At 42.5% G+C, this 17,622-nt stretch overlaps 1 protein-coding gene across 3 annotated transcripts in view; it reads left to right on the top strand.

Annotated features, from left to right (window-relative positions):
* The window catches only part of SPECC1 (sperm antigen with calponin homology and coiled-coil domains 1), a 689,067-nt gene that overhangs the window by 96,477 nt on the left and 574,968 nt on the right, over positions 1–17,622 (top strand). The window contains exon 1 of one of the 3 annotated variants that reach the window (XM_082247575.1): positions 13,738–13,978. The exons of the other annotated variants lie outside the window; for them this stretch is intronic. Within the exon in view, the coding sequence (XP_082103701.1) occupies positions 13,946–13,978 (33 nt within the window). The 5' untranslated portion in view covers positions 13,738–13,945. Of the gene's footprint in view, positions 1–13,737; positions 13,979–17,622 lie in introns of those variants that run through there. 3 annotated transcript variants of the gene reach the window in all.

Here is a 17,622-nt window from a genome sequence, read left to right as displayed (position 1 = left end):
CTTCCTTTTGGACAGCCATGCAGACCAATTTGATGCAGTGTGCGGCGTATGGTCTGAGCACTGACAGACTGACCCCCCCCCCTTCAACCTCTGCAGCAATGCTGGCAGCACTCATAAGTCTATTTCACAAAGACAACCTCTGGATATGACGCTGAGCACGTGCACTCAACTTCTTTGTTCGACCATGGTAAGGCCTGTTCTAAGTGGAACCTGTCCTGTTAAACTGCTGTATGGTCTTGGCCAGCGTGCTGCAGCTCAGTTTCAGGGTCTTGGAAATATTCTTATAGCCTAGGCCATCTTTATGTAGAGCAACAATTCTTTTTTCAGATCCTCAGATAGTTCTTTGCCATGAGGTGCCATGTTGAACTTCCAGTAACCAGTATGAGAAAGTGAGAGCGATAAAACCAAATTCACCACACCTACTCCCCATTCACACCTGAGACCTTGTAACACGAGTCACATGACATCTGGAAGGGAAAATGGCTAATTGGGCCCAATTTGGACATTTTCACTTAGGGGTGTACTCACTTTTGTTGCCAGCTGTTTAGACATTAATGCTGTGTGTTGAGTTATTTTGAGGGGACAGCAAATTTAGACTGTTATACAAGTGGTACATTCACTACTGTACATTGAAGCAAAGTGTCATTTCTTCAGTGTTGTCACATGAAAAGATATAATAAAATATTTACAAAAATGTGAGCGGTGTACTCACTTTTGTAAGATACTGTATGACCCTGGCACATTGATCTCCCTGCCAACACAGTGAAAGAGAAGTGCATAAGCACTTCTCCTATGGCAAAGCCGGTAAGAAGGAGATCTTTCCTATCTTCCTGCTGGCGCACAGAGCGATAAAGCTAATTAATTCACATGGAATGATTATGGTGTGCCCGGGCACATCTGGCACACCCTGTGCGCATGCCTATGCTGGTAAGTGAGTGCGCCTAGGCACTCCTGTGCCAACAGCCTCTCATGTGTGAAGCACTGCTGCCTGTGGTTGCTAGTCTCACCAGATTTGGAGTGAGATTTTCTTATGTCATCACTGTGCTGCTTGCTGGAGAGGAACTACATACATCTCCCTGCTTTTCATTTTGTGGATCTGTGCTTCCCCTGTATGAGATCTAAGGCACTGCTTCTTGTGCCTGCTAGTCTAAGGAGGGTTACAGTGAGATTTGGTGATGGTACTTCTCTGCTGCTCACTGTTCTCCTTGTTGGAAGCTCTGACAAGTAAAGCCCAGCCGCTAAAATGATGGACACCTCCACAGAAACACAGTGCAGAACAAAATATGGTAAAGCTGTCCATAGATGAGTAGAAAAACATTTTAACAAAAATGTAAATGTTCTATTAATCTAATATTTAATGGCCCAATTGCTGTATTGGAAATTTTTCAGCGAACGTTTTTATAATAATTTTCAATATTAAATATACTTTTTTCTGATTTATACTACTACCCCTACTGCTTATGCGCATTTCACTTATGTATTTTTTTCAAACCATTGACCTACAAATGATTAGAAAATCATTTGAAAAAAAATTCCAGCATGTTTGTTAGTTCATTTTCAGTCTTTATGCGTAAATCAACTGTTAAAGTAAGCACACTAACCATACAAAAATAGAAAAATCACTCTACCAAATCTATTTTTTGGTCATTAGTTATCTGCCCTCCTAATAATGGTTAGGGCTACACCAGTGATTTAAGGATTTACTACAGGAAGAGAAGATTTTTTTATAAATCTGCTGGGTTACAAATAGTTAATTCTGTTCATGCCACCTTCTGGATCGCTGCCTGTTCTTTACTATTTACACTTTTTTACTGAGTGCTAATGCCACTGTTTTTGCTAAACTTCAGCATTCCAACAGGAGACTTATGGTTCTTCACAAAGCATCCTTGGTTTGTCTGCTTACCCCTTGTCCAGTCAGTGCCGTCTTAAGAGCCTTGTAGGCCCCCGGGCAATACAGTGCACTGGGGCCCTGCCTACACAATCACCCATGAGAATAAAAATGCAAATTATCGATAAGGCGATATTTATTGGTACAGCAGTGGCAGGCTAATGACAGCTTCCAAATTCGGCGGCTGGGTAGGGTGAACACACACATGGACGGGAGTCAGAGTCGACTGTCCTGTGTGTGCGCCTTTTCCCGTGGAGGCGGACAGGCATTCCTGCAGTTGTGGGCTCCCCGTCCACTGCCCAAGTGGCCTGATAGCAGCGCAGAGCTGACAGGCGCTTGCAACCTGCTAAGTTTGGCGGCGGGATGCACACGGGAATCGGTACTAAAGCTTGGCTGGGGCTGGGTCGCTGGACAGGTGGGGCCCCCCGGGCAAGTAGGGCCCCAGGGCAACTGCCCTGCATGCCAATTGGGTAGGGTGGACCTGTGTCCAGTCACATGATGCTTTGTTTTCTTTTCTTTCAACCTATCCATTCACAAAATGGATATTCACAAAAAAGGGGAATCTATCAAAACTGGAGCAGCCAGAATATGGGGCAATTGTTCGCAGCAATTATTTAGCTTCCAGCTTTCATTTCAAAGCTGAAAGCATTTCAAAGGATGAAGATAAATGCTGATTGGTTGCCATGTACAGTTGCTTAAAGTATAACTAAAAGCAAAACTTTTTTTTTTGTGGACTAAAGTAGAGATTAGTTAAAACACCAATTAGGTTTTTGTTGATGTCTGTGTCACCATTAGAGAGATTCACCCTTTGTCCTGTTTACCATTATCATTGAAAGAGAAAGTAAAGAAAACCCCAAATTTCTGTTGTCTCCAGAAAAATGATATTCACTTTGCCCTGTGAGTAGCACTGCTCTGTCACGCATTTCACAGAACCCGCCTTCTGATCTACAGGGGTGCCGAGAGGAGGAGTTTCAGGAGGTGGAGTCAGTACAAAAAAACAGCAAGGTATCATGGGATATGTAGTCCTTAGAAAAAGAAAGTAAACAGTGGAGGACAAACTGCAAAGTATGCAGGGAATCCAGGAAGTTGTGGAAAGAGATGGCCAGCAGACAGGCAGCACTCACCGCATGAAAGCAGATTTTTCAAGTAAGCTTATATTGCATTGTCATAAATAACTATTGTTTTTATTGTTATTACAATGCCAATGTTATAAAATTAAAGTGTATCCTGTAATCATAGAACACTTGTTAGAGATCACTTTAATTGCTGAGCACTGAAATCAATGTCCTGCTATAAGATAATTGTCAACTTAAAATGTGATTAAACTCAGACTGTGAAAAAACTCTCATTACATGCTACAGAGTGTTCATACTCACAAAGCCACTAAAGCATTTGTTTTGTGTAGAGTGAAATATACCTGGTTGATCCTGCCTTCAGCTGTCCCTCCCATTTTCTCTGTTTCCCCATTGCAGGCTGAGATTTTGCAGACCCGCTGGTGTCCTCTACGGTGCATGCTCAATTTCAGTTCCCTTCTAAACACTTCATTTCCTCCTTTTTCTGATCTGTGCCACCCACAGCCCACATTACTATATCTGTGGGCGTATACACCCTGTTAAATGACACTCCCCTCCTTCCCTCCATGTCCACCTTTTGCTAAACACTATGGGGGCAGAATATAATATGCTGACTGATTACATTTACTAAGAAACACACAAAAAGGGTTATTTTTAATATAGATCAGTATTTAATATAGCTAATGCTATATATACTAATTCCTGCCGGTCAAGTAAAAAAAAGGGAGCCTTGGATACAGATGAAAGCTAGTGTCAGTCATTTCTGACTGCCTACACCATAATAATGAACAAAAAATTAAAGATAAAAGATAAAGATGTTTTGGGAGCTGTAAAACAGTTTTTAAGATATTTATAATCTAATCTGACTTGCTTTTCTGAAACCTTTTTTTTTTCATGTGAGTGGCACAGCACCAATCAGGGCTGCCCAGACACAGAGTCATATTGTAGAGCAGTGTTTCTCAACCTTTTTTTATTTAAGGCACCCTTTAAAATTATGGACCACTGCAAGGCTCCCTCCAAAATGATGGACAGTCTTGAGGCACCCCATCCTAAAATGTAAATACTATTCTAATAGTTTTACATAATGCAGCAACATCCATACACGTAGAAGACCCAATGTTAGAGGTGCAAACTACTACGGACTAGTATTCCAATGTTTGTCTTCTTCCCCAGTTTTTCCCCATCACTCAGCTAATGTAACCCCAAAGCTGATGGAGAGAAGTATGGGAGGGTCAAGCAAGGATGTTGTGCAGGCGACTGATGTCCTCCTTATTAACTGATGATATCATTGGTCATTAGGAGGTTGGTAGCTAGAAGGTCCTAACTGTGCACAATGTAAATCTTTGGCTTTGTGTAACAAAAAGGCAGGCTTCATCCACCCTCCACCTTGTATACAATTTTTAGGCATTTTGCCAAGGCACCCCTGAAGAAACCTCAAGGCACCCCAGGGTGCCTGGGCACCTTGGTTGAAAAAGGCTGCTGTAGAGAGCAGAGTAAGGCCCCTTTCACATAGGCTTTCCAATCAGGTCCGCCTGTCAGTTTTTCAGGCGGACCTGATCGGACGCTCCATGGACCTCTATGGAGCAGCAGATATCAGCAGTGATATCTCCGCTGACACCCGCTGCTATCCAAACTGATCCTGTCCGTGAAATCCAGACAGATGGAAAATCTATTTTCCATCCATCTGGAGGATCGGATAAGGTCAGATGAAAACGGACAGGAGGTCCGTTTTCATCCGATCTCCCATAGAGGAGAGCAAGGATCTGACAGCTCCGTCTCCGCACACAGAGCAGAGACGGTGCTGTCATCTGCCTGCTCAGCAGGGATCGGCGGATCGATCCCCGCTGAACAAAATGGAGTCCACCGGGCAGAAAACCTGTGTGAAAGGACCCTAATAGAAGCCCTTCCCAAGAATCTTTCTCTGCAGATGCTAAACAGCAGAGAAAGATCATGTGACCACACAACAGCACTACAGATATAAGGTACTTAGAGGATAAAAAAAATACAGTGGCATGATATATATGATTTATGTGAATGAATTATAGAATTTAATACTGCTCTGTTTAGTGTCACTTTAAATCTCTAAGTAGCAAAGAGAAGGCATCACCTGTATAAATGTATGGGTTTTATAGTTATATTAGTGCAGATGGGTAAATTCTTATTAACATACAGGATTTATATAGCGCCAACAGTTTACCCAGCACTTTACAATATAGAGGAGGGACAGAACAATTACAATACAATTCAATACATAAGCTCATGGAGCTTACAATCTAAAGGGCGGGGGAAATATTATCAGTTCTACCTGTTGAAGGGTTAAGTCCCTGACTGGCTGTTCTATATCACCCCAGCGGGCTGCACTAATGATTCTCCCAGCTGTGTGATCTGGTCACAGCTTTCCCAGGCAGCTGGAACTCAGCAGCAGGTTTCCACAGCAAACCATATGCTTTCCTGCTTTGCATCACAAGCTAAAAACCCAAAGACAGCCGTAATTTCCATCTTTCCTGGATAAAGCCTGTATGGAAACATTGGACAAAATGACAGGTGTCAAAGTGTTCCCATAGTAGCCTGTAGCATAGTCATCCAATATAAGCTTTTACTTTTGTACATGAAAGTAGTGCTGTACACGAGACTAATGGCGCTTTTCCACTGCATGGAACCGTACCGGCTCGGCACGCTTTTGTGCTTTTCCACTGCGGTACCGCATGGTATAGGGTCGGAACGGTTCTGTACGGTACGGTACAGGCATACCCCGTTTTACGTACACTCACTTTACGTACACTCGCGAGTACGGACATGCCCCGAGAGTGTACGTAAAGTGCCTCGCAAGTACGGACGTTCCGACATTCCCGCGCCGCGCAGCCGCAGTATACCCTGGAGGTGCGAGAGGCCAGGTTCCTGCCCAGAATACGCCCACAGACAGCTCGCCGCGCAGCCGCAGTATACCCTGGTGTTGCGAGATATGCCCACAGACAGCTTGGAGTTGACCACCAGCCATCCGTGAGTTGCCTGCCAGGTTACATAAGCCGAGCCCATAGAAGCCTTTACCTCCATTACTTGTGCCAATGTTAAGAAGTTGGAAACAGCTGTGTGTATTTGTGGCTCTATGTTCTAGGCTGTGCTATGATAAGGTGACCACTTTTTGAAAATCAAATTCAGGGAGACCCTACTGACTGCACCCAGTTTTTTTTTGGGGGGGGGGTGGGGTAGGTTTGAGCAGAGGGGCTTCTTTAATGGCAGCATGTGAAGTGCACCACGCCAACAGTTGGGTGTGGCCAAACTGGAAGGGGCTTAAATAGGTATAGTTTGATAACACCTAAGCCTACTTTGCTCTGGGATGGGAGTGCAGGCCAAGGTGTGCACTGTGGGTCCCTGTCACAAGCAAGGGCAAGGCAAGCTTACAATTTTTTTTTTTAATACTGTTCTGTATTATGTTTATTTTAGTTATCAATGCATTATTTATATCAGTTATGCCTCTAAATGACTATTGGAATGTAGTACATGCATTGAGAAGTGAAAAAAGGTATTGCTTCACTTTAAGTACATTTTCGTTTTACATACATGCTCCGGTCCCATTGCGTACTTAAAAGTGGGGTATGCCTGTATAGGTTTGTTTTTCCACTGCATGGAACCGAACGGTACGGTACGGTACGGCTCTGAAAAAACAGTACCTGCTCGATTGTGGCTCCAACAGGTACCAAACTGGTACCATATCCCACAATCCTTTGCATGCAGTCACTACTAGCCACTGATTGGTCAGAGAATCACACCCACCCCGTTGTTATCCCACCCACTTAACTTTAGTACTACTTTAGTGGAAAAGCAAACCTATACCGTACCCTACCGAACCATTCCGACACTATACCATGCGGTACCAGCAGTGGAAAAGCAAACCGGGCCAAGCAGGGCCGAGTAGAGCCGAGCCGGTACTAGCCGGTACTTGCAGTGGAAAAGTGCCATTACATGACAGCAGTGTACTCATCACCATTGACAAGCTCTACCCTTCCATGCATGATATCACCCAATCAGAGAACACAACTTCCCACTGCTTTAAAATGATCTCCCTTTACTCATCACTTTAACATAACCCCAAACATCCCCTATATTCACATTTATTTGGCATGTAAATGTGACATTTGAGGAAATGATCCTTTGTTCACCTGCCTGTGTCGTCTTGAAATATGCATGAACCTTTTTTGAATAGCCATGCCATTAATCACCTTCGAAAAATAAATGTGAAAATAAAATAAAATAAAATATAATGCTGAATATAGTATATCTCCATCTGTTTCAGAATAAGCATGCTGGGAGTTAGTATACCTTCTAACTATCCCTTTTATATTAGTGGTCTTATGGTTCAGGACCGTTAAATTGGGCTTCTCAGTAACCTTGCATGTTTGCACAATTCAGTTCTCGACATGTCACAATATGCAGCAACAGTATAATTAACCCCTTCGCTCCTAAGAGTAAAACAAATCTTAATGGCTAAGCCCAATTTTGCAACTTTGACAAGTGTTAGTAAAACTGTACATATCACAACTACTTTGTGCATCCAGGTGAATTATACCGCCTTTTTTCAGGACAAATTGAGCTTTCATTTGGTGGTAAATGGTAATGGATATCTCTTGATTTTTCTTTTTTTTCTAAGGAAAACTGGCCCAAAAAAAAAAAAAAAGATTTTAGAAAAAAATGTAACTATACCTTTCTTGCTACTACCATAACCTACCATCAAAGAACATCCCAAAATAAATTATTTGACTCCTGATGATCCCAGCAATACCACATATGTGTGTGTTAGTTGTTTGTACCTGTAGTACAGCCCAGAAACAATAGTGCGCGTTTTGCTTCTTTTTTTTTTTTTAAATCCTACCTTAAAAACACCTACATTGACACTAACTGACATTAATACTAATTAAAAAAAAATCCTATCCAAAAAAATCTGACCTTAACCTTTGACATTGACCTTGACATTTGACCCGGACCTTGACCCAAACACTAACCCTGGGGCTGACCTAGATCAAACCTTGATCTAGGTTTTTTTTTTTTTTTCTACACAGACTTTTTTTTTTCTATATCTGCAAGGACAGAGAAGGATACAATGTAACTCTCTTGTCCATTTACAGAGACAGAAAACACTGGGGCGGGCATTTACAGTGACTGTGATAGCCAATCAGAGGCTATCACTGCGATCAGGTGACCCGGAATCGGACATTCAGTGAGAGCGCTCCCAGCACAAAGGGAGGTACCCAAAAATGCAGCCTCATGGAAAAAAGCCTAGACCAGTGGGGCTACATATTTGCTTATGGTCGGTGTGAAACACCAGTGCATCCTGCGAGGGCAAAGACAGCCATTTGCTTTGGTGTATGCATAGGTACACCTGTATGAATGAGGCCTAAAAGAGAATTCTAGGTTTTCTTTCACTATAAAGTGGTTCTAAATGTAGCACTGTCCCCGTAGGGCTTGCTGGGCCTCCTCTGATTACCTGCAGTCAGTCACTTAGGGACAGTTCACACATCTATCCTTTCTCTCGGTTGCTCTTTACTCAATAAAAAGTCCAGGAGTTTTGGTTTTTGGTATTTATTGTGGATCTTGGATGGGAGAAGGTTATATAGGGATACTCCAACTTGAACTATTTACAGTCAATAAGGACAACTCTCACTTGGCCTCACCAGGTTATTTGTGGAAGCAGTCACACTGCCTTAACCATACTGCCACTTGCATGGAAGGGTTAAGTCTTCTTGCTCTCTAGCAGCAGGCTTGATGCAACTACACTATCTTCAGGACACTCTCTAGCATCCCCTTGACTGTCACCCATCCACTGACTCTTCTAGCTGAAGGGGTGGCCCTATCAGGACAGGCCCCATGACACAGATCTGTACTCACTATATGCAGAATCAGATCCTTTCCAGTGTCTCCCTTCTAGTCAGCTCTGCAGGACATCAGGATACAGTTCCTCTCTGACTTGACCACCTGAGGCCATATGGTAACTTCAACAGATGAGGGGCAGCCGCCCCCTCCCTCCGGGATTCCACTCTCCAGCTGGAAGACCCAGAGCACATGTGCCCTTGGCATTTATACAGTATCCCAGTATCCCAGCATGCACCGAGAAGAGAACAATATAGATTTACCTGGCAATCTTTCTGGTAACCAGAAAAGATCCAAAACTGTACTCTCTCTAGCACCTACCTAGGAGGGTGCTGCCTAAAGGCAGAAGGTTTTTACCTTAATACATTCTCTGCATTAAGATAAAGAAAAACCTTCTGCATGTAGTTCCCCCCCCCAGCCCCCCATATACTTATCCAAGCTCATTCACGACTCAGCGATGTGCACAAGAGCCAAGGCTGTCACTGCTCTCCCTCATTGGCTCAGAGACAGCAGAGGCCATTGTCAGTAGACATAGACATCGAGACTCAGGAACGAGCCCACATGAGTGAACCCATATCAAGTGGCTTCCTATGAGGGCACTCAGAAGGGGGAGGAGCCAGGAGTGCGAACAGGGGACCCGAGAAGAGGAGGATTGGGACTGCTTTGTGCAAAACCATTGCACAGAGCAGGTAAGTATAATATGTTTATTATTGTAAAGAAAGAAAATGTACATTTAGAATCACTGTAAATAGTAGGCCCAAGCTGGCCCAAACCATATATTTTCACTACAGAACAGTCTAGCTAATGGGCTGCTGGAATAGATTTTATTAGCATTAGCTACATACGGTAGGTGCATTTTTATGATTGGGCAAGATCGAGAGGTGTGTGGATGATGTCACAATCTCCAACTCATACGGTACATACGGTATACCGGTACAGGATTCCCACACAGCCAGCATCTTGAGAGATTACATCTACTGGTAATACTTATACTTAGATTACCTTGGAGATATTATACTCGGCGTATAAGACGACCCCCCATTTTTGGGGATTTTTGTGAGGTTCAAAAGAAGTCTTATACGCCAGAAAATACAGTAGTGGTAAAAAAAAAGCACTTGTAGGTTTAACCAATAATTTTTTTATGTATAATTCTCCTTTAAGGGGGGCGTGGCAGGGTATGTGTCCTTTTTACATATTTTTGCTAATAGGTGTCCCTCATTCCCATCTCAAAAAGTTGGGAGGTCTGCAGGTGTGTGTGTGTACCCAATTTAATCTCTAGCATGAAGAAGATGGGAGGTGCCCCTGGCCAGCTTGGTAGGAGCTGGAGGAGATTCTGGGCTGTCAACAAGCTTCACCAAAACACTGCAATGGTTTCCACAGTACTTCACAAACAATGTACACAATTATTGATAAATACCTTGTTCCCTGACAGAGGGAAATATCCTCTCTGCATGGGGACAAAGACAGCAAAAAACATTGACAGAGATTCTAAGCCCCATGCCTCTATCCAAAACTAAAGAAAAAAAAAATTGACTTTTTTTTTTACCTGAGGCTGGGTTCACACCTGATGCAGCTCACAGCAGAGGTCCGGTGCATCCCTGTTCTCCATTTCAGAGACAAATCTTTGCCTAAATTCGGACCTGAAACGGAGCCAAAGACACACAGGACCCCGGTGCAATCCACTCCACAGCCACCACAGAGATGTGTGAACCGCCTCCATTGAGAGTCGGTTACAATCTACTTTTATGCGAATTGGATGCAGAGAAACCCACGTCCAATTCTCATAAGTGTGAACTCAGCCTTAATGTTAAGTAATACAGGAGGCTAGGTCTACTTTAGGGTCTGTTGCTATAATGTTTATATGGAAGATCTTGATGGCAGAAAGAACCTGAATAAAAAAAAAAAAGGTTATATTTCATAAAGACTTTGCGTATACGAGCGTATCCTCTTCTAGCTGCTAGGGTTGCCATTTACGCATATACACTCTTAGAATTTGTGTAAATTACTGCACTCAAACATAACATTTTCTATTTTATTTTACAGCTTTGAACCCATCACTGCATTACTGATCTTTTATGCACCTTTTGTGCATGGTCCCATAGATTACAATGCATCTGTGTTTAGATACGTAAAAAAAATGTTTGCCACGTGCAAGAGTCCTAAAGGCTTAGTTACTTTTTGAATATAATTGACTATGCAATCAAATTCCTCCTGTATTGAATTGTATTGTAACTGTAATTGTAACTGTATTGTAACTGTCTTCCCTCACATTGTAAAGCGGTGCGCAAACTGTTGGCGCTATATAAATCCTGTATAATAATAATAATAATGCAATCAAGAGGCCCCAGTAGGGTAAAAAAATACTGTGTAGTTTAGAAAAGTTTGAAAGCCATACCTGAAATCGATGAACAGCACCCCCAAAGCTTTGCCGAAAAACTCCCATTGAAAGCGATCAGCCTTGTCCTACCTGAAAAAGCTAGGACTCACAATACCAGCCTTTCTAAGCCTTTTTACCTCAGAAAAACCCTTAAAATCATTTTTAGGTCTCGGGGAACCTTTACTAAAACCAGTAAAATGGGAAAATGCCCCTTACATTTGTGGCCATTGGGAAGAAGGTCCCTGTACCTCTGTATTGTGGTGGTCGGAATGCACACCTTACATGGGATAGTACGCAGGATTTTTACTTCATCTTACTCTAATCAAAAAGAAGCAGACACAAAATACTTTTGGAAAATAATAGGCCGCGGACGTTTTTATTGGTTTTAAAACTTTATTAAATAAATAATCAAACACAACAAACTCTTAACAACCCAGCCACCACAGCTCAGGCTTCATAAATAAATATATTCAGATAAAAATCATCACTTCCAAGTTTATATCAATAAAACCATCCCCCTTTGTTTACCACAAAGGTGACCCACCACATAAAAACAGCCGCGACAAGGGAGGGAGGGATGGGGAACACCACAGGTATGCCTTCTGAGGCGAATGAGCCCTGCTGAGACAATCTCCTCTTTTTATAGAGCCCCCAGGGGGTTCTAGAAGCTTCTCCAGCTGTCGCGTGCCCCTGCAGATGAGACCTGTCACCTGCAGTGCAACGTGACTTCTCCACAGGTGATTACCTCAGGATAGCACTATCCCTTCCCGCCCTTTTTTCCTTGAGGAAAAAAGGAGGGAAAACTGCCTGACCTAAGCTTGACCTCTTTCCCGCCACTCTCCCATGAGGAACAGGGGGCATATGGAATGGCAGGAAGGAGTTAGCTAAAATTTACTTACCAATCAGCTTTTAACTAAAAGATAAAAAATACACAACAGACATTTTGGCTTGGAAATAAAAAAGGCCGCGGCCGTTTATTACTGGTTTTACAAACATATCAATAAATAAACAAATATAAATACATTAAAACCACAACCCAGTCATAAACAACTCGGGTTGAATATATAAATAATCTCAATCATTAAATATTATCCACCAACCATAATATAACAAATGTCCCCCTCTGCAAAACAGAGGTGACCTAACCACATAATAATTGTGGCCGCGACAAACCAAAGAGGGGGAAGGAGGGGGAAGGCTTGGATGAGGGATTAAAAAAGAGTGAGCCTTTCACCTTAGGCTGCTTGTATAAATAGCCCCCCAAAGCCAGTTCTGGCGGGCCTTTTAGGCGGGCTAAAAGAGCGGGAATGCACCCCATTCGCTCTTACAATAGTGGTACCACAAAATCTCCCCAGATACCGGTCCAGAACTGCCTGGATACCAAAAAAGGCGGTATTTTTGAGCAGAAAGAGTGCCCAAGGAGGAACCAGGGGTCAAAAGTTTATTACTTCTAGTCAGAGAAATACTAATAAAATGGCTGCCATTACCCTTAAAAACCCATGTATTTCAAACCTATAAAAACCAAGGGAACTGCTCCCTTCTGCCATCCCATATAAAAGTGGGGGCTATAGGAGCCCCCTCTTTTACATATTCTGCCTTCCCTTTTCCTCTCAGACCGCTAAAACCATTACTGGTGTCATGCAGGGGACTTGGCCAAGCAGGGTTTGTTCCAGAACTGTTCAAGCACCATAGAATTGGAGATAAGTCAACCAAAGCTCAAGGAACCCCTACCAACATCTGTAGGAATCCTAAGGTTCCATGAAAACCTGGGTGAGAACGACTGCAGTGCGCTCTCCCTCCCTTTATAGCCGCAGTGGTTGGGATCAGTGCTGCACCTATAGGGTGCAGGAGAGCATACTGTACATGCATGGAATTTGTACAAGGGAGAGCCTCTCACTCCTGTGATTCCTGGGGCGAGCTCTCAGAATATGGTGCATTGACCCTTGGAATATCACCCCGCTCACAACATGCACATCCATTTTCAGTGTGCTTTATGTGACTTCCCCATTACTGCCTATAAGCTGAAAGTTTACAGTGCTGGCTTATCTTGGTTGATCTGTACTATATCAGAAATATACAGAGAATTATACAAATCTTGCCAACCCTTCTGTTATTGTGTGGAGCTGACGATGGCCCCCTGTTGGATCACCTGATGCACTCATGTGTGCCCCAAATGTGAATAGTGTGCACACCAATGCTATTGATTTTCCACGTGCAAAAGATTGATGACTAAATGCAAGGTCTTCCCATTCAGTTCTCTGTATATTCAATATATTGCATTTCCATTATTTAGATTTCATCAAAGAGCTGCTTTTTAAAAAGCCGGATTAAAGTCCCTAGCAGAGGTTACTTTGTTGGAGTGCCCATTTGTGTGCCCCATACACAGGACGATTGTGAAACCATTGCATCAAAAACATTTGTATCATGTGACAGCTTTATCCACGTGTGTCGGCTTTCACAATCGTATCACATAGACAGGCAGATACAGTAAAGCAACATACAAGGTCTCCAACGGTGTAAACCCAGAGTAGAGAAAATACATGTATTTTTCCTGTATAGCCTGTGTACGCCTTTCGGTGCCAGAACTAGAGAAGCCAGCTTGCTTCCGTATGTGAATCATTGCTCAAGCAGCCTACTTCTTCGTGAACTGTGGTTTTCCTCTGAAGGAAGAACAGAAAACACTGAATTACTCAGTCTGCTATACACACATGCTGACACCAAAAAGAAAAGAGCGCTTCCATTATGAGAAAAGCCAATATCCCTCAAGTCGGATCTGTAAGTATTTAAAGCTCTTTTCCCTATGCTGAACCCTTCCTATAGCTATGTTCTCTGGCCAGGGATTGCTAAATCTACGTTTTTTGGAAGTAGATGGATAAAAGGTTTTTATTCGGCAGATGTGGCAGAGGACAAACTCTTCCTTCATGCCCCGAGTGCCTAAAAATAACCTCACATTTAAATAGTAATTAATAAGTCATCTACCAGTCCATGTGGCGCGTCTGATTTTTTTTCCCTGGGAAGACAGATGACAGATTTCGCTTTGGTTTAGGGATCTAGTTCAAGAAATATATTGAGAAAAATATTCAGAGGAGATTTGATGCAGTTCCCATTTGGTTTTTTAGTGACATACAATGATGAGTGCATTCTGTTTTTTTTTTTTTCTTTTACACATTTACAACTGTTTTGTGTATTTCTTCAGCCATTCTCAAAGTTTCCAAAAGAATCGTGGGATCTCATCACTTGGTATTTCTAGAATTTGATACTTTGACAAATACAGAGAGATATAGACAAAACAAAAAAGGAATACAGCAAATCAGAATTTAGCTTTGATTTTCTAAACTATGCTCTGAAAATGAGAGATGATTTTTGATTGGTTGTTATGCACAGCAGCTGTATTATTTAATATTATATTAATATATAATTATTATTATCATTATCAATATATTATATTGATATTTGTATCATTGCTCTAGGTCAGTTTCTTTGTGTTTTACCGTTCAGTTTACTTGTGTGGAAATGCAACTCAAAGATTTGCATTTGCTGTTTTGGTAGTGGAAAGGGAAAAAGCAAACACTGTTCATATGCAGGGATGGACTGGTGGTAAGGACAATGTTTAATTGTTTTTTTTTTTTTAAGTTCTGTGTCTCATTATGTAATAATACATTAAAGTCTAGATGTAGCCAAAACTTTTTTTGTTTTAGTTTTGAACGGAGTAAGAAATGGTTAGAATCCCTGTCGGGTTTTAATTGCAGTCTGTGACCCCATGAGCATTGGGGGGGGGGGGGGGGGATACTATTTGCCACCAGGACATTAAAAAGTGTATCTAAAGTGTATTTGCACTTTTGCAGTCAAATTTGACAAATGTCTACTGCATGTTATCTAAATCTAAACGTGCATCCCAAAAATTAACTACATACCCAAAATCAATTAAAAAACATTACCTACCTACCTGGTACCTTTGTAGTTGTTTCTTTGGAGAACAGGAGTACAGGACTCTCTAGGCAGCTTCTATTGTAGTTTAGAAAACCAATTTATTTCTTGCAACCACAGACAGAGTTGACAGGGGAATCCCTCCTGCTGAGCAGTTTTCTTCTCCCAACAGGGGCGGGGGGGTTCAAGGGGGGCTGCGGGATAGTCGTCCCTGCTGGGAGAAGGCAAATGTTATCGCTGGCAGCTATAGACACTTGCGATAATCGGCAGGCTGGTTGTTCTCAAATTATTTGATTAATCAACTTGGTTACATTCAGCCTGCCCACTAACGGTTCGAATCTCGGCCGGTTCCGAGATTCGAATCACGCATGGCCAGCCTTAATGTGCAATTGGATACACTGAAAAGCAGTTTTTATTTAAGTGCATTACCATGCAATCCACCACTCAAGTCTTTTGAGATCGTTACCTCTTGTTATAGGAATCTAGTTTACAACTGAAAATGAGAATTGCCAGCACAGTGCAGAGGGAGTTAATAATGCTAAACATAACTCCCCAGCCCCCTACATAGATAGGGTATTTTGCAAGCAAGTCAAAATGGTAGTAGGTGAGAACATCTAACAAATATATAGGATGCATTATCCCAGTTTGGCTGCAAATCTGAAAATACAATTAAAACCCAAACTTTTTAAAAAAAAGTATATGTAATCTTTTTAAACAGTTGGTTAAGTATATGTAAACTTACCTCACGTTAGCTCTTGTCTGGCTATTCTTTTTTGTTTAAAGCCCTCTTATACCTGTTTCTTTGTGCTGATCCTGCCAGTCCTCTACAGAACTTCCTTTCCTGAGTGACAACACTACCTTATAGATATTCTGTGTAGGCACAGCGTTTTCAGCCAAGGACGCGCACCCCCATTGCTGTCTACAAACTTATATGCCCCTTCAGCGCTTCAGCTAAATGCTTCACTGTAGGTGCAGCCTACAGCAAGAAGTACGTTCATGGCAATGCCAATCATGCACGTTGTTTTGCATTACTGTATTATGCTTGTTGTGATCTCACTGTATGGACACTCTTATCGGATTAGTCCTTTCACATTTACATTTAGTTAACCTTAAATAACCAGTAGGAGGCTTTTTCTTTTAATTTCTCAATGTCAGTCCTAACACACAGGCCAGATTTCAAAAAGGCTTCTTATAGGGCATGTAAAGAACAAGCCGACGGTGGATCCAATGCTTGTGCAGCCTGTGTAGCTGCACAAAGATTTCTATTTGCACAGGATCCTCTGTTTTATCATTGACCAGATTGCCAACCACGGTAAATTTAGGGCCCTTTCACAGCTATGCATTGCAGTCATGATTGGCATGGCTCTTTTACACTTGCAGTTTGGGGTGGAAAAACTCCACAGTTGAGCTGCATATTTACCACACCTTGACTGCTCCTCTCTGTTGTTGCAGAAGCAGCAGCCAAGGGTGTACACATGCTGTGGCCATGACTGTTTCAGGGCTGGGGAGGGAATCATGCTCCCTGTTGAGCTCGGCAGGCAGTACCACCAGTGCAACCTATTCAAGTGAATGGGGGGCGTGCTGTAAGCGCTTCACAACTGCACATGACACAGTTGCGGAGCATTTCTCCAGTATTTAGGGGATTTAAACAGGTGGTGAGGAGGCAGTGCAGCACCTATTCACTACTCGTCTATTGCTCTTTGAAGATCAATCTGAATGTGGATTGAGCTTTAAACAGCAAAGCAGGCGTAAATGAGTCCTTAAGGCAACATGCGTCATCGCTCCTGTCCTACTGTGAAGCATTGTGGTGTCAATCATAGCAAATGGCATCTCAACACACTGTATAGTAGATGCCAATGCACAGTACACATCAGCACACCGTGATGCACAGTCTGTGATGGGGTACATCAGAAACAAGGCAACATGTACATTATTTTGTCTGTTGAGGTGCATTGGCTACAGTTTTATAATGAATTTGTTGTCTTAATACAAAGCATGTCAATGCTCAACCCCAAAAGTCGCACATAGAGTAAAAGGCCCTCATTCACATCCAATTTTAAGTTTTATATGATTTCAAATAATACGTTTAATGTAGAGATTTATTTACCATATATACTCGAGTATAAGCCAAATTTTTCAGCATGTTTTTTTATGCTGAAAAAGCCCCCCTCGGCTTATACTCGAGTCACGGTCTCACTTACCTTTCCCGGTCAGTGCACATGCGCCGCCGCCACTCATGAAAGCTCGTACACGTTCGGTGCGGTGACGTGTTGGTGCCGGGCGGTGCCATTTTTTAAATGTAAGTCGGAAAGGTAAGTAAGACTCCTCTGCAGCCCTCCTCAGGAGATGCAGTGCTGCAGGCATGGTACATTGTCCTGTACCATGCCCGGGGCACTGCATCTCCTGTACCATGCCTGTACCATCTGTGCCATGCCTTTGCCATTTGTGCCATGCCTGTACCATCTCCTGTGCAATGCCTGTACCATGCCTGT

The sequence above is a fragment of the Pelophylax lessonae genome (genome assembly GCF_965119305.1).
Source record: "Pelophylax lessonae genome assembly, chromosome: 2".
NCBI lineage: Eukaryota > Metazoa > Chordata > Amphibia > Anura > Ranidae > Pelophylax > Pelophylax lessonae.
This window is presented reverse-complemented; position numbering and strand designations above follow the sequence as displayed.